General features: G+C 41.8%; 1 protein-coding gene across 3 annotated transcripts; it reads left to right on the top strand.

Moving 5' to 3' along the window:
• The first annotated feature begins 6 nt into the window (after positions 1-6).
• Positions 7-16559, top strand: CDV3 (CDV3 homolog). Of its 3 annotated transcripts, none has more exons than XM_034661988.1 (5): positions 7-42; positions 776-852; positions 9059-9204; positions 12571-12730; positions 14640-16559. In XM_034661988.1, the coding sequence occupies exons 2-5, from the start codon at positions 842-844 to the stop codon at positions 14644-14646; spliced, it is 324 nt and encodes a 107-aa protein (XP_034517879.1). In that variant the 5' UTR covers positions 7-42; positions 776-841; the 3' UTR covers positions 14647-16559. The 3 variants fall into 3 exon arrangements, with proteins under 3 accessions (XP_034517879.1, XP_034517880.1, XP_034517878.1); XM_034661989.1 differs by having other exon boundaries at positions 14366-16559; XM_034661987.1 differs by having other exon boundaries at positions 14191-16559.
• The last annotated feature ends 445 nt before the right edge of the window (positions 16560-17004 follow it).

Here is a 17004-nt window from a genome sequence, read left to right as displayed (position 1 = left end):
GGTCCTCTGGCCCCGGGGCCGGCCACCAAGGCCGTGACTAAGGTGAGGGGTCGGGGAGGCCGGGATTCGGGGCCGAGCCGCGCGTTTGCGCCCATGTGCCCGCCCCCGCCGGCCGCCCGCCCGGGGAAGCGTCCGGGAGGGGCCGGCCGGCGGGCGGACGGGCGCGGAGGCTGGCCATGTGACGGGGGCTTCCCACGCCGGGCCCTCCCGCCTCTCCCCGCGGGACCCCCTGGCCCGCTCCCGCCCCTCCACCTCGTGTCGCTGGCCGGGACCGAGACCCGGTCCGCGGCACCCTCAAGGGGAAATGGGTCTGGGTCGGAAGTACGCGGCCCGGAGCAGCATTTATCGAGTGACGTCTGCTCTGAGTAATTTGGTGTTCTGACTTCAGCCCGGCAGTCTTGAGCAGAATTTTCTAACAATCGTTTTTGTGGCCGCTTTAATTGCCATGGCTTGGCCTCTAAGCCCGTTACAGAATAAGTCTCATGACAACGTTGTGGTAGACATTTAGTTGTGGGGTTGCAGACTTTTTCATTTGACTTTCCCTGGTTGCTTTTAAAGTAACTCTCTGGAAGGAACCCGGTGGAAGTAAGGGTTGGACTGCTGGATAAGTTTGTCCTCCAGCCTAGTGGGCCTCGGGATCAAACAGGGCCTCTGGCCAGAAAACGAGTCTGTATTTTAGGTTCCAGACACTTGATCCCCTTTTCATAGTCTGATATTTGCGTTAGTCGTGTTTTAACAAATAGCTTTAATTGATCAGACGGTGTGTCTTTTACAGGATGAAGATGAGTGGAAAGAATTTGAGCAAAAAGAGGTTGATTACAGCGGCCTCAGAGTTCAGGCGATGCAAATAAGGTATGGTCTGGTTACAGATGTGTTTAGATAACCCTTAGGGTAGGTATTGTGTGTTTGGTTTTTCTCTAGCCCCAAAGCTGCATCACAGTGGCCTCATGCTTTAGATATGCGTATTAGGGCTGTATTGGACTGTGTGTTCCTTCTCTCTGTGGTGGCAGCCCTTCTATATGCTGATCAAATTAGCTGCCAGCTTCAAAATCCTGTGAGCGATTGCCTACTTATTTGAGACAGCTAAAATGAAATGGATTTTGTGGCTTCAAAACTTTCACTTTTAACATTGGTGTGTTGAACTTAGGGTTTTTGTTTCAAAAATAACGTGGTTTTCAGATCCTCTCCAATAAGCAAGTTAATACGTATTTTTGTAATTGAAGTATACTTAACAGATGTACAGATTTTATATGTTCACACAGTGAGACCAATCTGTGTAATCAACAGCAAGTTCAAGGAACTGAATATTACTCCTACAAAGCAAACGTAAGCCCTTTTAGTCACTGTCTTCACTCCCAAGAATAACGAGTATTCTAATACTGTAGATTTATTCTCCCTAGAGTTTTATAGGGATGGCATCAGATAGTCTAAACACTTTATTTTTAAAGTTCAAGAAAACAGGCGCCTGGGGGGCTCATTGGTTAAGCGTCTACCTTCAGCTCAGGTCATGGTCTCCAGGTCCTGGGATAGAGCCCCACATTGGGCTCTCCCCTCTCAGCTGGGAGTCTGCTTCTCCCTTTCCTTCTGCTTGTGCTCCCTCTGTCTCTCTCAAATGAATAAAATAAAATCTTAAAAAAAAAAGTACAAGAAAACGGTAATTTTTTTAAAAATTGGGTTGGTTGGTTTAGGGGATTTGAAATTAACATATTAAGTCCAATCTGTGATAGTTGGTTTTAGATTCGTGTGAATAGATGTCTTATCTTAATGGGCTCATAGAGTAGAAAAAACAGGTGAATATGTGGTTCCACCATTTTTAAGGTTAAAAACTTTTATTCCCAGTTTAAAGAAATAAATGATTTAATGAACTACCTCCAGTTCGAAGTTTGCAGTTTGTATATACCAGTGACCACGTGGCACACTGGCAGAAGTAATTTTTCTTAACAGAATACTGTCTTTTGACTTCTCCAAGTGGTAATATTTATGGCGTTAAGTATTGAAAAACCAGGGCTAATATTTTTGACATTTGTTGAATACCTACCAGAGTGCCAAGCATTATGTCCTAGGTTCTTTTTCCTCGATTCGTGAGCTTAACCAAAGTGAAACCTGACTGACTGGGAGACCTTTTAGGAAATGGGGCTTCTCCACTCTTGAGGTTCTTTTGTAGTAATGTTAAGTGGACGTGATTAGACTAAATTTTATTCCCAACAACTTTTTGAATTTGTGTGTTAGATGTTTCTGGAGAGGTGTAGTTTAGAAAATATCCCTGTGTTTTCCTGGGGCTTGACCTGTGAAAATGAAGAGGAGGGGACGTGAAGTTCTTACTCATTGGGGTTGTGGCGCTGCCTGTCTGAGGTTCCTGTTAGGCTGTAGAATAAGGCTCTTGGTCTGCCTTTCCTGACCACAGGTTCTTAACTGCAGATTTTGAAGATTTGAGTGACAGGAAGAATAGTGTTTGGTCATGTTGAACTTACTGAGCAAGAGTAGCACTTTCTGAAGGGAAAGGTTTCAAATTCACTGAAGGCTAGAAATTGATTTTATTATATCATGGAGGATATTTAAACTGCCTATTTTTCTGTCACTTATTTCCATATTCAGGGTTATTTTTGTCTTTCTTTTTGGCTACTCCAGAGATGGTGAAACATTTCTTAAATCATTTATATCTTTCACATTTGCCAGGAACCTGGTAAATCTCAGCTAGTAGGAGTGTTTAAGTTCTCCTTGACCTGAAGCTCAACCAGCTTTCATGTTGTATTTTTCATTATTCTTAGCACGTAGTCTTAACTTCTGGGTGGTCTGCCACAAGTCTTCCTCTAACCTGCTAACATTGGAAAACATCCCCCTTCAGGAAGCTGCCTTTGTGGGTCCTCAGTCACTCTGGAGAATAGAGTCTGTATTTCCGTTGCCTTCACAGATCATTCAATAAAGAGGAATCTAACAGCTTTCAGGAAAGACTTGAGTGTGAGAAGTCATCTGAGGTTTAGTAATAATGACTAAAATTTTCACACTATATACTGAATATCCGTGTAAACCTTGTATTTAATGTTCTTGACAGTGAAACTCGGTAGGTTGGGGTCCCTAAGGAAAGACGCTTTGGTTCATTGGAGTGAAAGTAGGTTGCTCACATAAATGGGATGGAGTCGATAATGTCATGAAAACATGGACTTTGGGGAAAGACAACCCTGGGTTTTAGCCTGCTGCTTATGTGTGACCTTGGACAAGTCACTTTACTTTTAAGTGTTGGTTCTGATCTGCAGAATTGAGACAACTCCTAGGCGTTTTACGAGGATTTTTGAACAGGGTATTTGTAAAATACCCAGTTGGTAATATTAATCTTCTCTATTCATTGGATAAATTAGAATACTTAAGTCTTGGGAATTTCTGTTACTTAACCATGAGGCACCTGATCTTTAATACCAAGATTTGAGGACAAGGGGTAGGGGAGGTGCACTACCTACTACTGTCATGACTAATGTTAGACTCTGGTGAGTCAATTCACCGTGGACCTAATAAAAGAGAAAATGACATGTTCGGGTTGGCATTAGTATGACCATACAAACAAAAATCCCTCTCAAGAGTGTTAAACGTTGCTTATAGACATTGAATTATTGTCTTCTATAGCTTGGTCCTAATCTTTTCGGCAGAGGCCCTTAGGAAGGGGCAGAGAAATGAGATATCTTTTGAGAAGTTGGGAGGGTGATTCTTCATGCCTCTAATCTGTTACCTTTTTCTATCTATAAGAGAGGCAGCCTTGCTATCTCAGTATGAGACGAGGGAATATAAAACTTTGGAAGTTGACTTAAAATATCTTGAAATTTTCAGCTGTATAATCTTAGTTTCTTCATCTAACTTTTCGCTTGGAAAAATTAGAAACCTCAGAAAAGTTGCAAGAACAATAAAATAAATACCCATATACTCTTTGCTTAGATGATCTGATCATTTTTGTCACATTTGCTTTCTCTTTAGTCACCTGCAAATACTGCAGCTTTATTGAAGGTAAGTGTGCATTTGAAAGAGGACATTTTTTAGTAGCAGCAAATACACTGTATTAATGTATCACATTTACCAACTAACTCAAGATTTAAATACCAAGAGTATTATAAGGGCTTGTGTCAGATTACATCTAAAAGTAATCTTGTGTCAGAATACATCTAAATTAATAGATGTATTCAAGGTCCTCATTGTATATAGACAAGTTCTTTTGAGGGGTGTCATTGGGGTGGTGATAAAAGGGGCCTAACACTGGAGCTTAGATTGTTGGTTGAGCAGTCTAAATGGGACCTGTAGGCGGCCTCTATCATCTTTAAACTGTATTTTGGGGGAAAGAAAGATTCCAAGTAGTATTCGAGGTTACTAAATGTTGAGCATTTGTCACGTTTCAATAATGAATTGACTTGGAGGGACACCTGGCTGGCTCAGTAGGTGGAGCGTGTGACTCAATCTCCAGGTTGTGAGTTCAAGCCCCACGTTTTACTTTAAAAAAAAAAAATTGAGTTCTTGGAGCCCAGTGGGGTTTTTTTTAGGAACATTAAGAAGTCTAGAACTTCAGGGTGCCTGGGTGGTTCAGTTGGCTAAGCATCTCCCTTCAGCTCAGGTCATGATCCCAAGATCCTGGGATTGAGCCCGGCTTCGGGCTCCCTGCTCAGAACAGAACCAGCTTCTCCCTCTCCTGCTGCTCCTCCTGCTTGTGCTCTCTCTCTCAAATAAATAAAATCTTAAAAAAAGAAGGAAGGAAGGAAAGAGAGATCGATCTGGACCTTTAAACACATTAGGTAGAGCTGGCTAAGTTGTTCCTTGAAGAAATCACTCCTGCATCCAAGCTGGATTCAATGTAGCAAATACTGGTGTGACTAGTGTGCCGGACACCAGGGTCTACTAAACACCAGTAGATCATTTCAGCGATGGGCAGGATGCTGTGGAACACAGGAGAGAACGCTCCCGTGAAGGGGTTGAGAAAGAGGAGTGCATGCCATTTTGAGCTGACAGCATAGCTCATCAGGCCTTGTCTCGCCCTTTTACTGTTGTAACAGTAGTTGGATAATAGGGTCACACCAGTGGAGGTGCCTGGCATTCTAGCAGAAGCACAGTCAAGTCTGGATTTTGTTTTAAGTGCTGAAACCCTAATGTTGAGGAAGGGGGGGTGTCCTGTGAGATAAAGAGGTAAGGATGTTCCATCTTCATTGATAAACCGCTGCAGGATGTGTAATCCTGACCAAACTTACTGAAAGTGAATTTCTCAAAATAGAGAACATGTCTGTGGTCGTATGTTAGAGCTCTAAAGAGGCTAAAATGAAATAAGAGGCAACAGGAGAGTATGAGCTCTGGAGACCAGGGATTGGCTTGCTACTTTGTAGCCCTGGGGAAGGGGCTTAAATGTCTGAGTGTCCGTTTCCTCCTGTGTACAGTGGGTCTCCTGCCTGCCTTGGTGTTATTGTAAGTTTAACTTTGTGAAGTGGTAGGACAGGGCCTGACCTCCTAGATACTCAGCAAATACTCCCTCTTCTAGCTTCATTCCCCTGTACTACCAGCAGTGCCTTACAGACTGTTGCGTATATAAGGCCGTATACTTTAAATTGTGATCATGTATTTACAAGTAGCAGTGTAGTGTTTAGAAATGTGAAATTTAGCTGATGAGAAGCTATATATTCTGTTTGGGTCAAATACCAGATTTTAGCCTAATTATCTTCTGTGGAAATGATTCTTTGCAACATGTGTTTTACGGCATTTAGAGATTTGACATTTTCTGGAGTGTGTAAATAAGAAAAAGTAATCCGGATGTTTAAATCGTTTTTACCCTGCCCTTAGTCCTGTGGCCTTTTGGCAAGGCTCTTAAGCATCTCTGGGCCTTTGTTCCCTCTCTTGGATGAAGTGTTTTGACTAGACAATTCCCAATGTTTAGTTTAACTAATATTTCAGAATCTTAAGAAACCAAAATATTAGGTTGTCTTGTGCCTATTACTACACAATCCCTATTAATTAAATCACTCTTACTTAATAGCTTATAATTTAAAGGGATTTTTAGATTTGTGATTTATTCATTCTTGTCTCTTAGGGTAAAGAGGTAATAAACATTACAGTAAAGGAACCTTTTACATGGGACCATCAGTATTTTATCAGACCAGATTGGGGCTTCTTTAATATTTTATTGTGAATTAGAAAGTATATATTTTAAGAACATTGAAAAGGTATAACAGCATTAAAAAATGTGTTAGGATGATCCATGATCCCTTCTGCTTAGAGATAATTGTTAACATTTTTTTATTTTCAGTCGATTGCTTACTACAAGCTGCTAATTCTGGAATTTAGATATATTAATCACCAAATATTAATGTAATTTGAAGAAAAATCTGTTTTAGAGTCCAGTATATATATTTGAACAATAGTGATTCAGCACATTTTGCTGAGTTAACTGTTTCGCAATGTAAATGACCAGCTGAAAGCTAGCATACCTTGGGGGTATATGTGAGTATAAAAGTGCCATGAAAGTTCTTAAAATCTTTGTAGGGGTCTTACCTTCCTGTCTGGCTGGGATTGGGTTACTGGGACATTACTAACAAGTCTTATGTAACTAGGTAAATAACACTCATGTTTTTACTCATGAACCAACCAAATTGCATAAAAGTATAATTACATTGGCATCGGTTCTCAGAAGTGGGTGACTAAAAAAAAATTCTTTTGGGACAGTTCTTATGTTTGGATACCACTGTTAGACTCCTGGATAAATTAGGACCTTCATATCCTTACCTGGTCATTCATTCCACATATAAACTTTAGAAAACAGGGTCATAGTGGTTGGTATCTATTTTTAAAAATCTATTTAAAAAGAGCGTGTTCATGTTGTGGGTTTTGGGGATTTTGAGTTTTGTTCTCTTATTTTTATCCTAGTATAAAGGTGGCGTCTGTTTGAAAACTTAAATGGATATTAAAAAGCATGTAATGGTGGGGCGCTTGGGTGATGCAATTAGTTAAGCATCTGACTCTTAGTTTCAGCTCAGGTTGTGAGATTGAACCCCTCGTGGGACTCCACACAGCATGGAATCTGCTTAATTACAGTTCTCTCTCCCTCTGTCCACCCCCCCCCCAAATGTAATAACATTTAACAGCACTTATTATGTGCCAAGCACTTTCCTTTGTGCTTTGTGCCTATTAACTTGTGTATTTTCATAATGGAGCTGTTATCTCCAGTTTACATAGGAGGAAACTGAGGCATACAAAAGTTAAGTGCCATACTCTAAGTCTCCTGGCTAGTCAGGGGCAAAACCCAGATGATTGGAGGCAGGAAGTCTGGTTTTAGAATCTGCTCGTAACTGCTTGCTGCTTGAAGAAAATAAAACCAGGCATTCTAGCACCCAGCTACTTTTTAAAACATTTTTTTAATAATTGAAATATCCTTCTACTTAATATTAGGTATATAGATTTTGTTTTAGTAAGCCATTGGCTTACCTGACATGAATATTACTTCCATGTCAGCATAGGCCTGACATTTTAAATGGCTGTATAGGATTCTATGATGTGTTTAAAAAAAAAAAAAGGTGGGGGGGAACCATAGGGTGGCTTGGGCATATTCTCATTTTTTCCTCTTGAATTATAATCTTAAGTAAAATCACGCTACAAATGCAGACTGAGGATGAGTTTATTCCCTTCTCCCCTCCCTGATTGTCACCCTAAGCCTAAATTCTGGAAGCTCCTCTGCTGGTGGGCATTGTCTTTGAAATTTTTCAGTAAGTGTCTTTAAAGAAGGCCATTACTTATTCAAGAAATTTATCTTATGGCCAGCACTTTCCTTGTTCTAATAAGAATGGAAGGAAAACACCCTGAGATGACCTTTTGCAGAAGCTAGGAGAGGCCATGATGTTCCCAGGGTCATACACGGTGTAGGGTGGGAGTCATCTGTACATTCTTAAGGCCATGGTCACTGATCAGGCATCAAAGGGAGAAAAAGGGTGAAAGGCCTAGGACAGCTTTAGGCAATAGCCCTGTTTTTTCAGTAGGAGGGAAAAGCATGGTCAGAATGATAAAGGTTGATAGGCTGAAGTTCTAGGAAAAACCACCACTGTCACGCAACATGATTCATGGAAAGGTTGGTAGTGTGTGCCAGAGGCGGCAGCAGCAGCAAGGGCAAATCGTGGCAAAAAAGGCAGTTAGATTTGACAGGTAACTCCCTGATTCCTGACTCAAGCCAGTTCAGGAAGAAATAAAAAATTGGCATAAACACTGCAGCCAGTGTTAGGATACCACTCACTGAGGGTATCTTTCGCGTTTATAATTACTAGTAAAGCCAAAGACTGAGTTTTTGTATTTTCTTCTTTTTTAAATGGGTGACATATCTGGTGATAGGAACCAGTTCTTTATATTCTGTGTGTCAAACAGTAGAGACTGGCACTAATAAACTCTGTAGCACTGATGTCAACACTGAACACAGGCTTGTTTCTTCTGTTGGAATGTGAATTCTAATTTCAAGAGTATTTTGTAATATGTACTAAAGGATTAGCAAATGAAATTATACAGCTTTCAAAAACCATTTGATCACTGAAAATATGCTTACCATGAGTGCCTGTTTGGCCACTGTGGACCTAGAATAATCCAAGGATTACACTCTTAATCCCTCTCAAGTCCCTTTTTCTCAGGTTAGCCTGGCCTCTCTTCCTCCCTCAGTTGTGTGAGGTTCTCAGCTGGGGTCCTGCTCTTACTTGGGGCTGCTGTATGTAATCACACAGATTGTCATAAGCCTGGCGTGTCAGTATGGTAAATATTTCTAAATATTCTTGAGTATATGAGGTTTGCAAAAAGGAAAGCAGAGACTATCAGACCAAGTGGTTTTCTAAACCTTTTAGCAATAAAATCCTTTTATATGAAGTCAGGTGGAAGTCCCAGTGTGTAACAGGTAAAATCCCTTCTTTCTGTCTCTGTTTCTTTTAAACAAGTGGGGCACTGAGGCTCTGAAGAGGTAAGGTGACTTCTCTTAGGGTCACACAGATCAGCATTGATACGACTAAGGATTTGGACTGACGGTTTTCCTGGTAGTTCTATAATTGAATTCACTTGTTTGCTTTTCCAATAGTGAAAAGGAAGAAGATGATAATGAGAAAAGAGAAGATCCAGGTGATAACTGGGAAGAAGGTGGAGGTGGTGGTGGTGGTGTAGAAAAATCTTCAGGTCCCTGGAATAAAACAGCTGCAGTACAAGCACCTCCTGCTGCAGTAGTTGGTAATCTCGACATTTCATGTTCATGAAGCTGTTTGTGTGTAATTTTCTACCCTGTTGGCATTTAACGAAATGAGTGCTTGTGGTAGAATGAGTGGGGTTCCTTTCTGTTCTTGGGAGAGACGTTTGTATATGTCTGTTTAAGGACTTTAGGAACTTACAATAGGCGCTTTTCTGTAGGCTACTTCAATTTATATGTAAACTAACTTGCCAAACTTTAAAATATTTAAGTAATTTGTTTCCATTTTTGACAGTCGGCTAAGGGAAATTGTACCTGTGTTTCCACCTGTGTGTGTGTGTTTTTCCCCCATTCCCCATTCTGCTCTGTCTTGAAACATAAATTCTCGGAATGGCACGTACATAAGAGTTGATAAGAAGAGGTTCTTGGTGGGGGGTAAAGAAATACTAGAAACCTTCTAGCGGGCTGTGCCCACCAGAGGGCCGAAGTGAGTGAGCGGGTGCACAGTATACCCGTGGTATCAACATTTCCTGGTGTGGGGGGCGCGGTGTTTAGGAAATAGATGTCTAAAGGGCTCCTTAGAGCGGCAGTGTTGAGAAAAGTTGGAGAAACATTGCGTTAACATATACCCATTTTTTTTAATACAAAGAGTAACAAATCACTCCAGATCTTACTGCACAGAGATCACAGTGTGTGTCAACATTCTTGCATCCTTTCTAGCGCTTTGCTATGTGTGTAGATATAAGTTCTTCCGTTTAAATTTTTTTTACTGCATCTGTCACTGATCGTGATGACCTCGGCACGGCTAACCTTGGTGTCCAAGTCTCGGTCCTCACCCGATTTGCCCCGTCAGCAGCGCTTGCAGCAGCTGATCACCCCAGCACGTGCTCTGTTGGCTTCCAGGACACCACAGTCTCCTGCTCCCTCCGTGGTTGGTTCTGTCGTCCGGGCTGGGATTTCTTCTCTCCTGCCTACCCCAGTGCTCAGCCCCTGCTGCTCTTTTCTCCGTGCCCTCCCCGTTCAGCAGTCTGCAATTGCCAGCGACTCCAAAATTCGCATCAGCTCATATCTCTCCTGACCTCCGGACACATAGGTCTTAACTGCCTAGCTGGCACCTCGATAACCACATATCCCCAGCTGAGCCCTTCATGTACAATAGACCCTTGAACAACATGAGGGTAGGGGTCGAACCCCCCTGTGCATTCAAATCCACGTTTCACTTCTGACTACCCCAAAACTTAACTACTGAGAGCCTACTGTGACTACCAGTAACATAAACTTACCAGTTGACACATATTTTGTATATTTATGCTTACTATATTCTTAGAACAAGCTAGAGGAAAAATACTAAAATCATAAAGAAAAAATATGTTTACAGTTCTATATACCGTATTTATCGAAAACACCCACGTGAAAGTGGAGCCATGCAGTTCAAACCCATGTCAGGGGTCAGCAAACAGCCTTCCTCATGTCACTGCTGTTCTTTCAGTCACTTAGGCCACAAATCTTGGAGTCACCTCTGATACCTTTTTCTTAAAACCTAAGTCTAATTTGTCAGTAAATCTGTTTTGTGTTTATTTTCAAAGTCAGACTCTTTGTGACTAGTGGTCTCCAGTGCCACTGCTACCACCCTGGTTTGAACCATTAATGTTTATATCGATTAGTGAGGCCACCTCTTCACTGGTCTGCCTGCTTCTGTACGCACACTGTTCCCGGCGGCCAGCAGCCAGAGGAGTGATCTCTTCAGGAAACAGCAGAATGTGTCCCTGTGCTGTTCTAGAACCTCCAGTGGTGTCCCCTGTACTTGGAGCAGAAGCTGAAGTACTCCGTGACCTGCAAGGCCTTGGATGTCTGCCTTGTGATCCCATTTTCTGACGTGGTGTTTCTTTTCATCTGGTCCTCGCTTACCCTGCTCCTTGAGGAGACCAGGCACACTACTGCCACGGGCCACTGTGCCCGTGTTCTCGGCCTGAATCATCCTCCTTTATATTAGGAGTCTCTGAGCTTTTCCTGCAGAGGGCCAGATAATAGGTAATTCACATTTTGAGGGCCGCGCAGAAGATGTTTTTAATTACTCAGCCCTGCTGTGACAGCACAGAAGCAGCCCTAGACGATATGTACACCCAGTGAGTGTAGCTGTGTTCCAGTAAAACACTTAAGAAATCCGGAGTCGGACCAGATTTGGCTTGCTTACCAACTGTAGATCTGTTTGTCTCCTTACGACTTTCCGGCCTTATTCAGTTTTCACCTCATCACTGAGACTCCTGCCTGTCGTGTGCTCCCTTCACCAATGCTTCCCCCACTTTCATTTTTGGTATGGTGCCAACCTGACATACATGTCTCCTGCCTCGAGCCTAACACTGTCCAGTAGTACTTTCTGCAGTGACAGAATAGCTCTGTTCGCTGTCTAGTGGCCTCTAGCCATGGAGTACTTAAAATGTGACTAACATAACTAAGGAACTGAATTCTTAAGTTTATTTTCCTTTCAGATTGGCTGCGTGTGGCTAACAGCCTGAATATCCAGTTCATGAAGGCATGTCCTTAACATTTGTGTCCCTGCTGTGTCGTTTAGAATAGCACCTGACACATAGCAGGTGCTCAGTCACTAATGAGTGTGTGTGATATTGTAACTTGCCCACACTCAATTAGAAGCTGTATGAGACAATAAGCCTTTATAGTAGTATTCAAATGGCTGCATTACATTGGAGCTAATAAATGATGGTGTAGGCGTTTATTTGAAATGAAGTTTTTGATAAATGGAAAACACACGTAAAATACTGAATCCATATTGAGAATGGGGAGGGAAAAAATTACCTAGGGAAAAGCTGGAAGGTTCTGTCCTGAAAATGTTAGCCATCCTGGAAGACTTCCAGCTGCTTGGCTGCTTAGTTTTTTTCCTGCTTTACCTGTGTTTATAAAATAAGACAAGGAAATTAATATGTAGTAGTTTATTTTTATTAGTCTTTTAGAAAAAGTACACAAGCATTTTCATAAATAAATTGTTGACACATGGCATGTTACTTAACCCACCAACCAGGTGAAGAAGTGATTATCCACGTTTACCTGTGTGTAAACTGAGGGCTGAGGCAGTGCTATTTTGAACGACAGTCCCTGATGGGCTGTCTCCAGGCCCAGCAGGTTCCTCTCCCACTTCCAGTGAGTTGACTTCCAAAAAGAACTCATTTACATAGGTAATCGAAGTTGTACATGGAAGAGAAGTTAGAAGACTGCCCCAGAAAGAGTATTTTCACTTTCAGACATTTTCTCAGTTAACTTTCCTTCTGTTGTCCATAGACGACTTGTGTAGGTATTGGGTTTTTTTCTGTAATTGTCAAGTGAGTGGGAATGCAGGACTAGCTTACTAAAATGCCAGGCATTTGAATAGTTCTCTAAACTGTACGAAATGTTAGTTACAGAGACCCCAGAACCAGCAATGACTAGCGGTGTGTATAGGCCTCCGGGAGCCAGGTTAACCACAACAAGGAAAACACCACAAGGACCACCAGAAATCTACAGTGACACACAGTTCCCATCCCTGCAGTCCACTGCCAAGCATGTAGAAAGCCGGAAGTAAGTACTCTCAACTCCTGCCTTCTGTTTGGGAGTCCTGTCCCTTGGCCAGTGAGTGGGATGTAGGAGATAGGAAAACCCACCTGAGGTGGGGAGGAGGGGGTCTCCTGGGTAAAGCTTAGGCTGCAGTTGACTGTCAGCTGAGAATTAGGTGGGATTTACATGCCTGAGGGTGGGGAAAGGGGTAAGGACCCTGGAGGGGGCAATGGGGAAAGAGCATCAAAGACAGTCATTGTCTACAAAAGCTTGCTTATTCCTGGCATGTGTTGTTCAGTAGCTACGAACTCTGTCTAGTTAGAATTCTTTGTAAGTACATTATTGCTGGCTTATGTTCCTTACAGCATGGAAACTAGAAATGTAAGAGCAGTATTTCATTGTATTACCAGTTGATGTGCATAGATCAAAGATGTTGGCATTTATAAGTCTAATGTTAAAATCTTATTTCAGCAGGTACTTAAAATGAATGCTATCTGGAATTAAATGACCACATATGGCACTTCCACATCCTTTGTAGGGACATGAATTTTTTTAAGTAAATAAAATGGCAAGAAGTGCAAGGAACATCAGATGGAAATACTGCTTTTGGGGGGTGGCTTTTAAAGTAAATCCCAGCCTTTTTGCCTCTTTGAGAGCCCAGCTGGCTTGAATTTAAGCCTCCACTGGACTTGCTCCTTTGTTCTGTCCTACAGAATAAGGGGCCATGATTCCCCACACTCACCTTGCTTTATCTGATCCACTCCCTTAAAGTAGAAGTGAGGAGAAATCATTGAATAATGAGTAGAACCTGACTTGAGTAAGAAAATTATTGCTTTTATGCATAAAGAGATGTATTGTTTATTATTCGCTAAAAGTAAAAGCGACTCCTAGAAGGAATCACCGTGCCATCAGATAGTCTTTTGACTTTGTGGTTGTCTTCAAGTTGGTCCCAAAATAGGTTTGCAGTAAATAGTATTCAAATAGATTTGCTACCACAGAAAATAGGACCATAGAGCTTCAGTATTGGTGTTTTCCGTTCCTTTGAAGCCGGAAAATGATCTGATGATGATTTTATATGCAGGTTTCCCCTGCTGTGGAAAGTAGAGCATGCCTGTGAAACCTTTCATAAGCCAGAAAGGCATAAAGCAAGGAGGACCCCCCACTTTCTGAAAGGTTGTGTTTATACCCCACTTTGCTTTTACCCGAAGACCTCCTTTCTTGTGCTAACTTGCACTAACTGAAAGAAATCTGAAGAGGATTTTCACTGTTAGGAAAAAAGCTGTCACCCTACTAATGTAGGTCTTTTGTAAAAGCAAGTGGTGTAACACAAACTTCGGGAAAGCAGGATACCTGCACCGGTTTCCCCTCCTGTTCCTCCCTCAGGATACTTCTAAAGGGTGGCTGCTTTTTTGGTTTTGTTTTTTTTGAGGATCAACAACCTAGTGAAGAAAAAATATTTACTGATTACATTTCTTTTCCCTTAGGGATAAAGAAATGGAGAAGAGCTTTGAAGTAGTAAGACACAAAACTAGAGGTAGGGATGAGGTTTCAAAAAACCAGGCCCTTAAACTTCAGCTAGACAACCAGTATGCTGTGCTTGAAAATCAGAAAAGCCACACACAGTACAATTAAGGAATGGTCTTTGCTAACCCTCCTAAGGTAACTAGACTGCAGCTACCCACCAGGAACTGCCATTCATCATCTGACCTCTGCTGGACCCACAGCTGATGCAGACCACTCGCTATAAGTGACCGGCCCTGTGGCACTGGAAGTACAGGTGTCACGGCTGCTCTTTGTATCTATTGGATTTAGGGGGTTCTCATTGTTCTATAAACGCGTGAACTAGATGCAGCAGTGTTCTTTCGTTATTACTCTGCAGATACAAAAACAGAAACTGCAGCCAGTGGTCATTTCAAAATCTTTTTATGTTCAGATACTGAGCCTTCGTAAGGGCTGACTACCTCAGGTCTGCTGCACTCGTTGCGGACTTCATGTGGATCACAACTTCTGGACACGAAGGTTACAGCTAGTAAGTGTCGGTGTGAAGCTTGAAACCAGCTCTCCTGGATTCCTATCAGAAATCCTGCAGAAAGTCAGCCATCTGGGTTCTGATCTGCTGTAAAAGATGAAGATTTAAGTGACCTTAATTACCCTGTCCTGTGCCCCACCCTTAAGGATACTCTGTAGTGGGCTGTGTTAGACTTCCTGGAACGTGCCGCTCTCAAAAGAACTCATGTGTTCAGATAATCTCTGTAGGGTTGTGATTTTATAATTTAAACTTTGAGTTGTATTCTGAGGTAACCACAAATTAAATCAACCAAACTTGGGTCCACCAAGTGGGAAAGGGTGTAGGGGAGGGAGTAATCTTATTTCTTTTAGTAATTTTTTATTTGGGTAGTGCTTTTTCTGTGTTCCACACGTTAAGGCCTTTTTTTTCCTTTTTTTTTTTCCTTCTTTGACTTGGAATAAGTTCTTTGACAGAGCATATTGCTTGGTTAAATAAGTGACCTGAAATATGCATTAGAATTGTGAAATGTCTCGTGAATTTGCCAATCCCTAGAGTGGAACCAAATAGCCTTTGATGTCAAGGGCAGTGGATGCGGGGGGCTCTCCTTTAGGTGCTGCTAAGCCTCCTCTAATCAGGTCTAAACTGTACAGTAAACCGCAGTGGAAAGAGTATGGGTTCTGCTCAGGCCAAGGGATTCACTGACGGGTCCTTATCAGTTCAGAGAACGTGAGCAGAACCATAAGCTAAAGCCCACTTAGGTTTTCACGGATCTTGCATGATCTTTGACAAGATTTCCAGATACACTTGTGCCCAAATTTTTCAGGTATTGGCCATTCTATAGATGCAGTGATGGTGCCAGTTTAGCTCTGTTAGCAACCTTCTGGTATGTCTTTATGTTCATTTGAAGAGTCAGGGGCGAAAGGTGATGTAGCACTTCTGTTTTTAATAATTACAGCTTAAACTATCTGGTAATTTTCAGTTCTTAAAGGGACTTCAGGAAGCTACCCAGGATTACTGAAAAGTCTTTCCATCTAATGAGATAGTCTGGTAATTTACTAGTTTTGTATCTTTGGTTCAATAGAAATATTTCAAAGTGGTATGTGACCACTTAATGCAGAGTCTGGGTTTCTCTCTAATAAATCCCTTTGCCAAATGCAGGAGTTGCAGACTTGCTACTGGCGAGAGTGAAGCAAGTGAGTGAATAAAACTGTCTGGTGTGGGGGCATCTCCTACAGGAGTTGAGTGTTGATGAAAGTGTCAGTGCAGGAATCAGCTGCTGGGAGGTCACGGTATCTCCTGACAGGACCTGCCCACCACGTCTGGGCCATGATGTTGGCGTTGTTTGAGGTGGCAGCTGGGTGCCTGCCTTCTGGTATATTGGGGTGAGTAGCTGAGCCAGCCAGAGGTTGGATGATTAAGCAAGAAACGAGGGATTCTTGGTTAAACTGAAGACTTCATTTGGGAACCAAAAATCTTAACAAATAATCTCTTGGACCTTGAGCCACATATTTCCCCTGAAAAGTATGCATTTTTTTTCCAGCAAAATTTTGTTGGGGGTTATGTTACTGAGGAATGAACTGAGATGAATATGTGGAACTTTTATTTAATGGCATACTACACTAGAAATCTGAAGACCTGCAGGAGATTTAAAATTCCAACTCTTGTTATAACTTTTTAAAAGATTGTGAAATTATAAAAATGCACATGAATCAAGTTTTAATATACTGTATGATGGGTGGGTGAGGCTGTCCATTGTACCATTTCTTTCTTTGAATTCTCAGGCATGGTTTGGCAGTGCAAGAACTCTGTAACATTAACAAATTCAATAAAAAGTAAATATATGGATGTGCAGTCTGATTGTTTTTATTCTTTATTTTTCACCCCTCTCTGATAGTGTTTACTCTTAATCCTTAACATATCCTCTGTTTCTGAAAATGGCTGATTGATGCCGTGCCTCCGTCGCTGTAGGAAGAAGGTACTCTTCGTCTCAGAGGGGGGAACTTCGGTTCAAGGAGTGTTTGCAGAGTACTATGAATGTTAACAAGACAGACTGGAATGAAAGTGGCTACAAAGCTAGGATGAGTATTCTTTACCAAAGTTAAAGCCTCGAAATGTACTTTTTTTCTTTGTTAGTGTAGTTGTCATAAGCCATGGCAAAGGAATCAATAATTTTTCACTGTGTAGAATAAAGATCTCGGGTCTTGACCTGTGAGAAGCTTACACATTTCTCAAATGAGCAGCCATTTTAAAGTTCAGGATTTGGTCTGCATTATAGTCCCTACATTTTTTA

This window comes from Ailuropoda melanoleuca, chromosome 6, assembly GCF_002007445.2.
Source record: "Ailuropoda melanoleuca isolate Jingjing chromosome 6, ASM200744v2, whole genome shotgun sequence".
Taxonomy (NCBI): domain Eukaryota; kingdom Metazoa; phylum Chordata; class Mammalia; order Carnivora; family Ursidae; genus Ailuropoda; species Ailuropoda melanoleuca.
The sequence above is the reverse complement of the archived record's forward strand: the minus strand, read 5'-3'. Positions and strand labels throughout refer to the sequence as shown.

What these genes read in the sequence shown, in the direction of transcription:
- CDV3 (XM_034661987.1), top strand. An exon ending in ACCTCCTGCTGCAGTAGTTG is followed by an intron (nt 9,205 to 12,570) that starts GTAATCTCGACA and finishes ACGAAATGTTAG; the next exon opens with TTACAGAGACCCCAGAACCA. An exon ending in AAGCATGTAGAAAGCCGGAA is followed by an intron (nt 12,731 to 14,190) that starts GTAAGTACTCTC and finishes CTTTTCCCTTAG; the next exon opens with GGATAAAGAAATGGAGAAGA.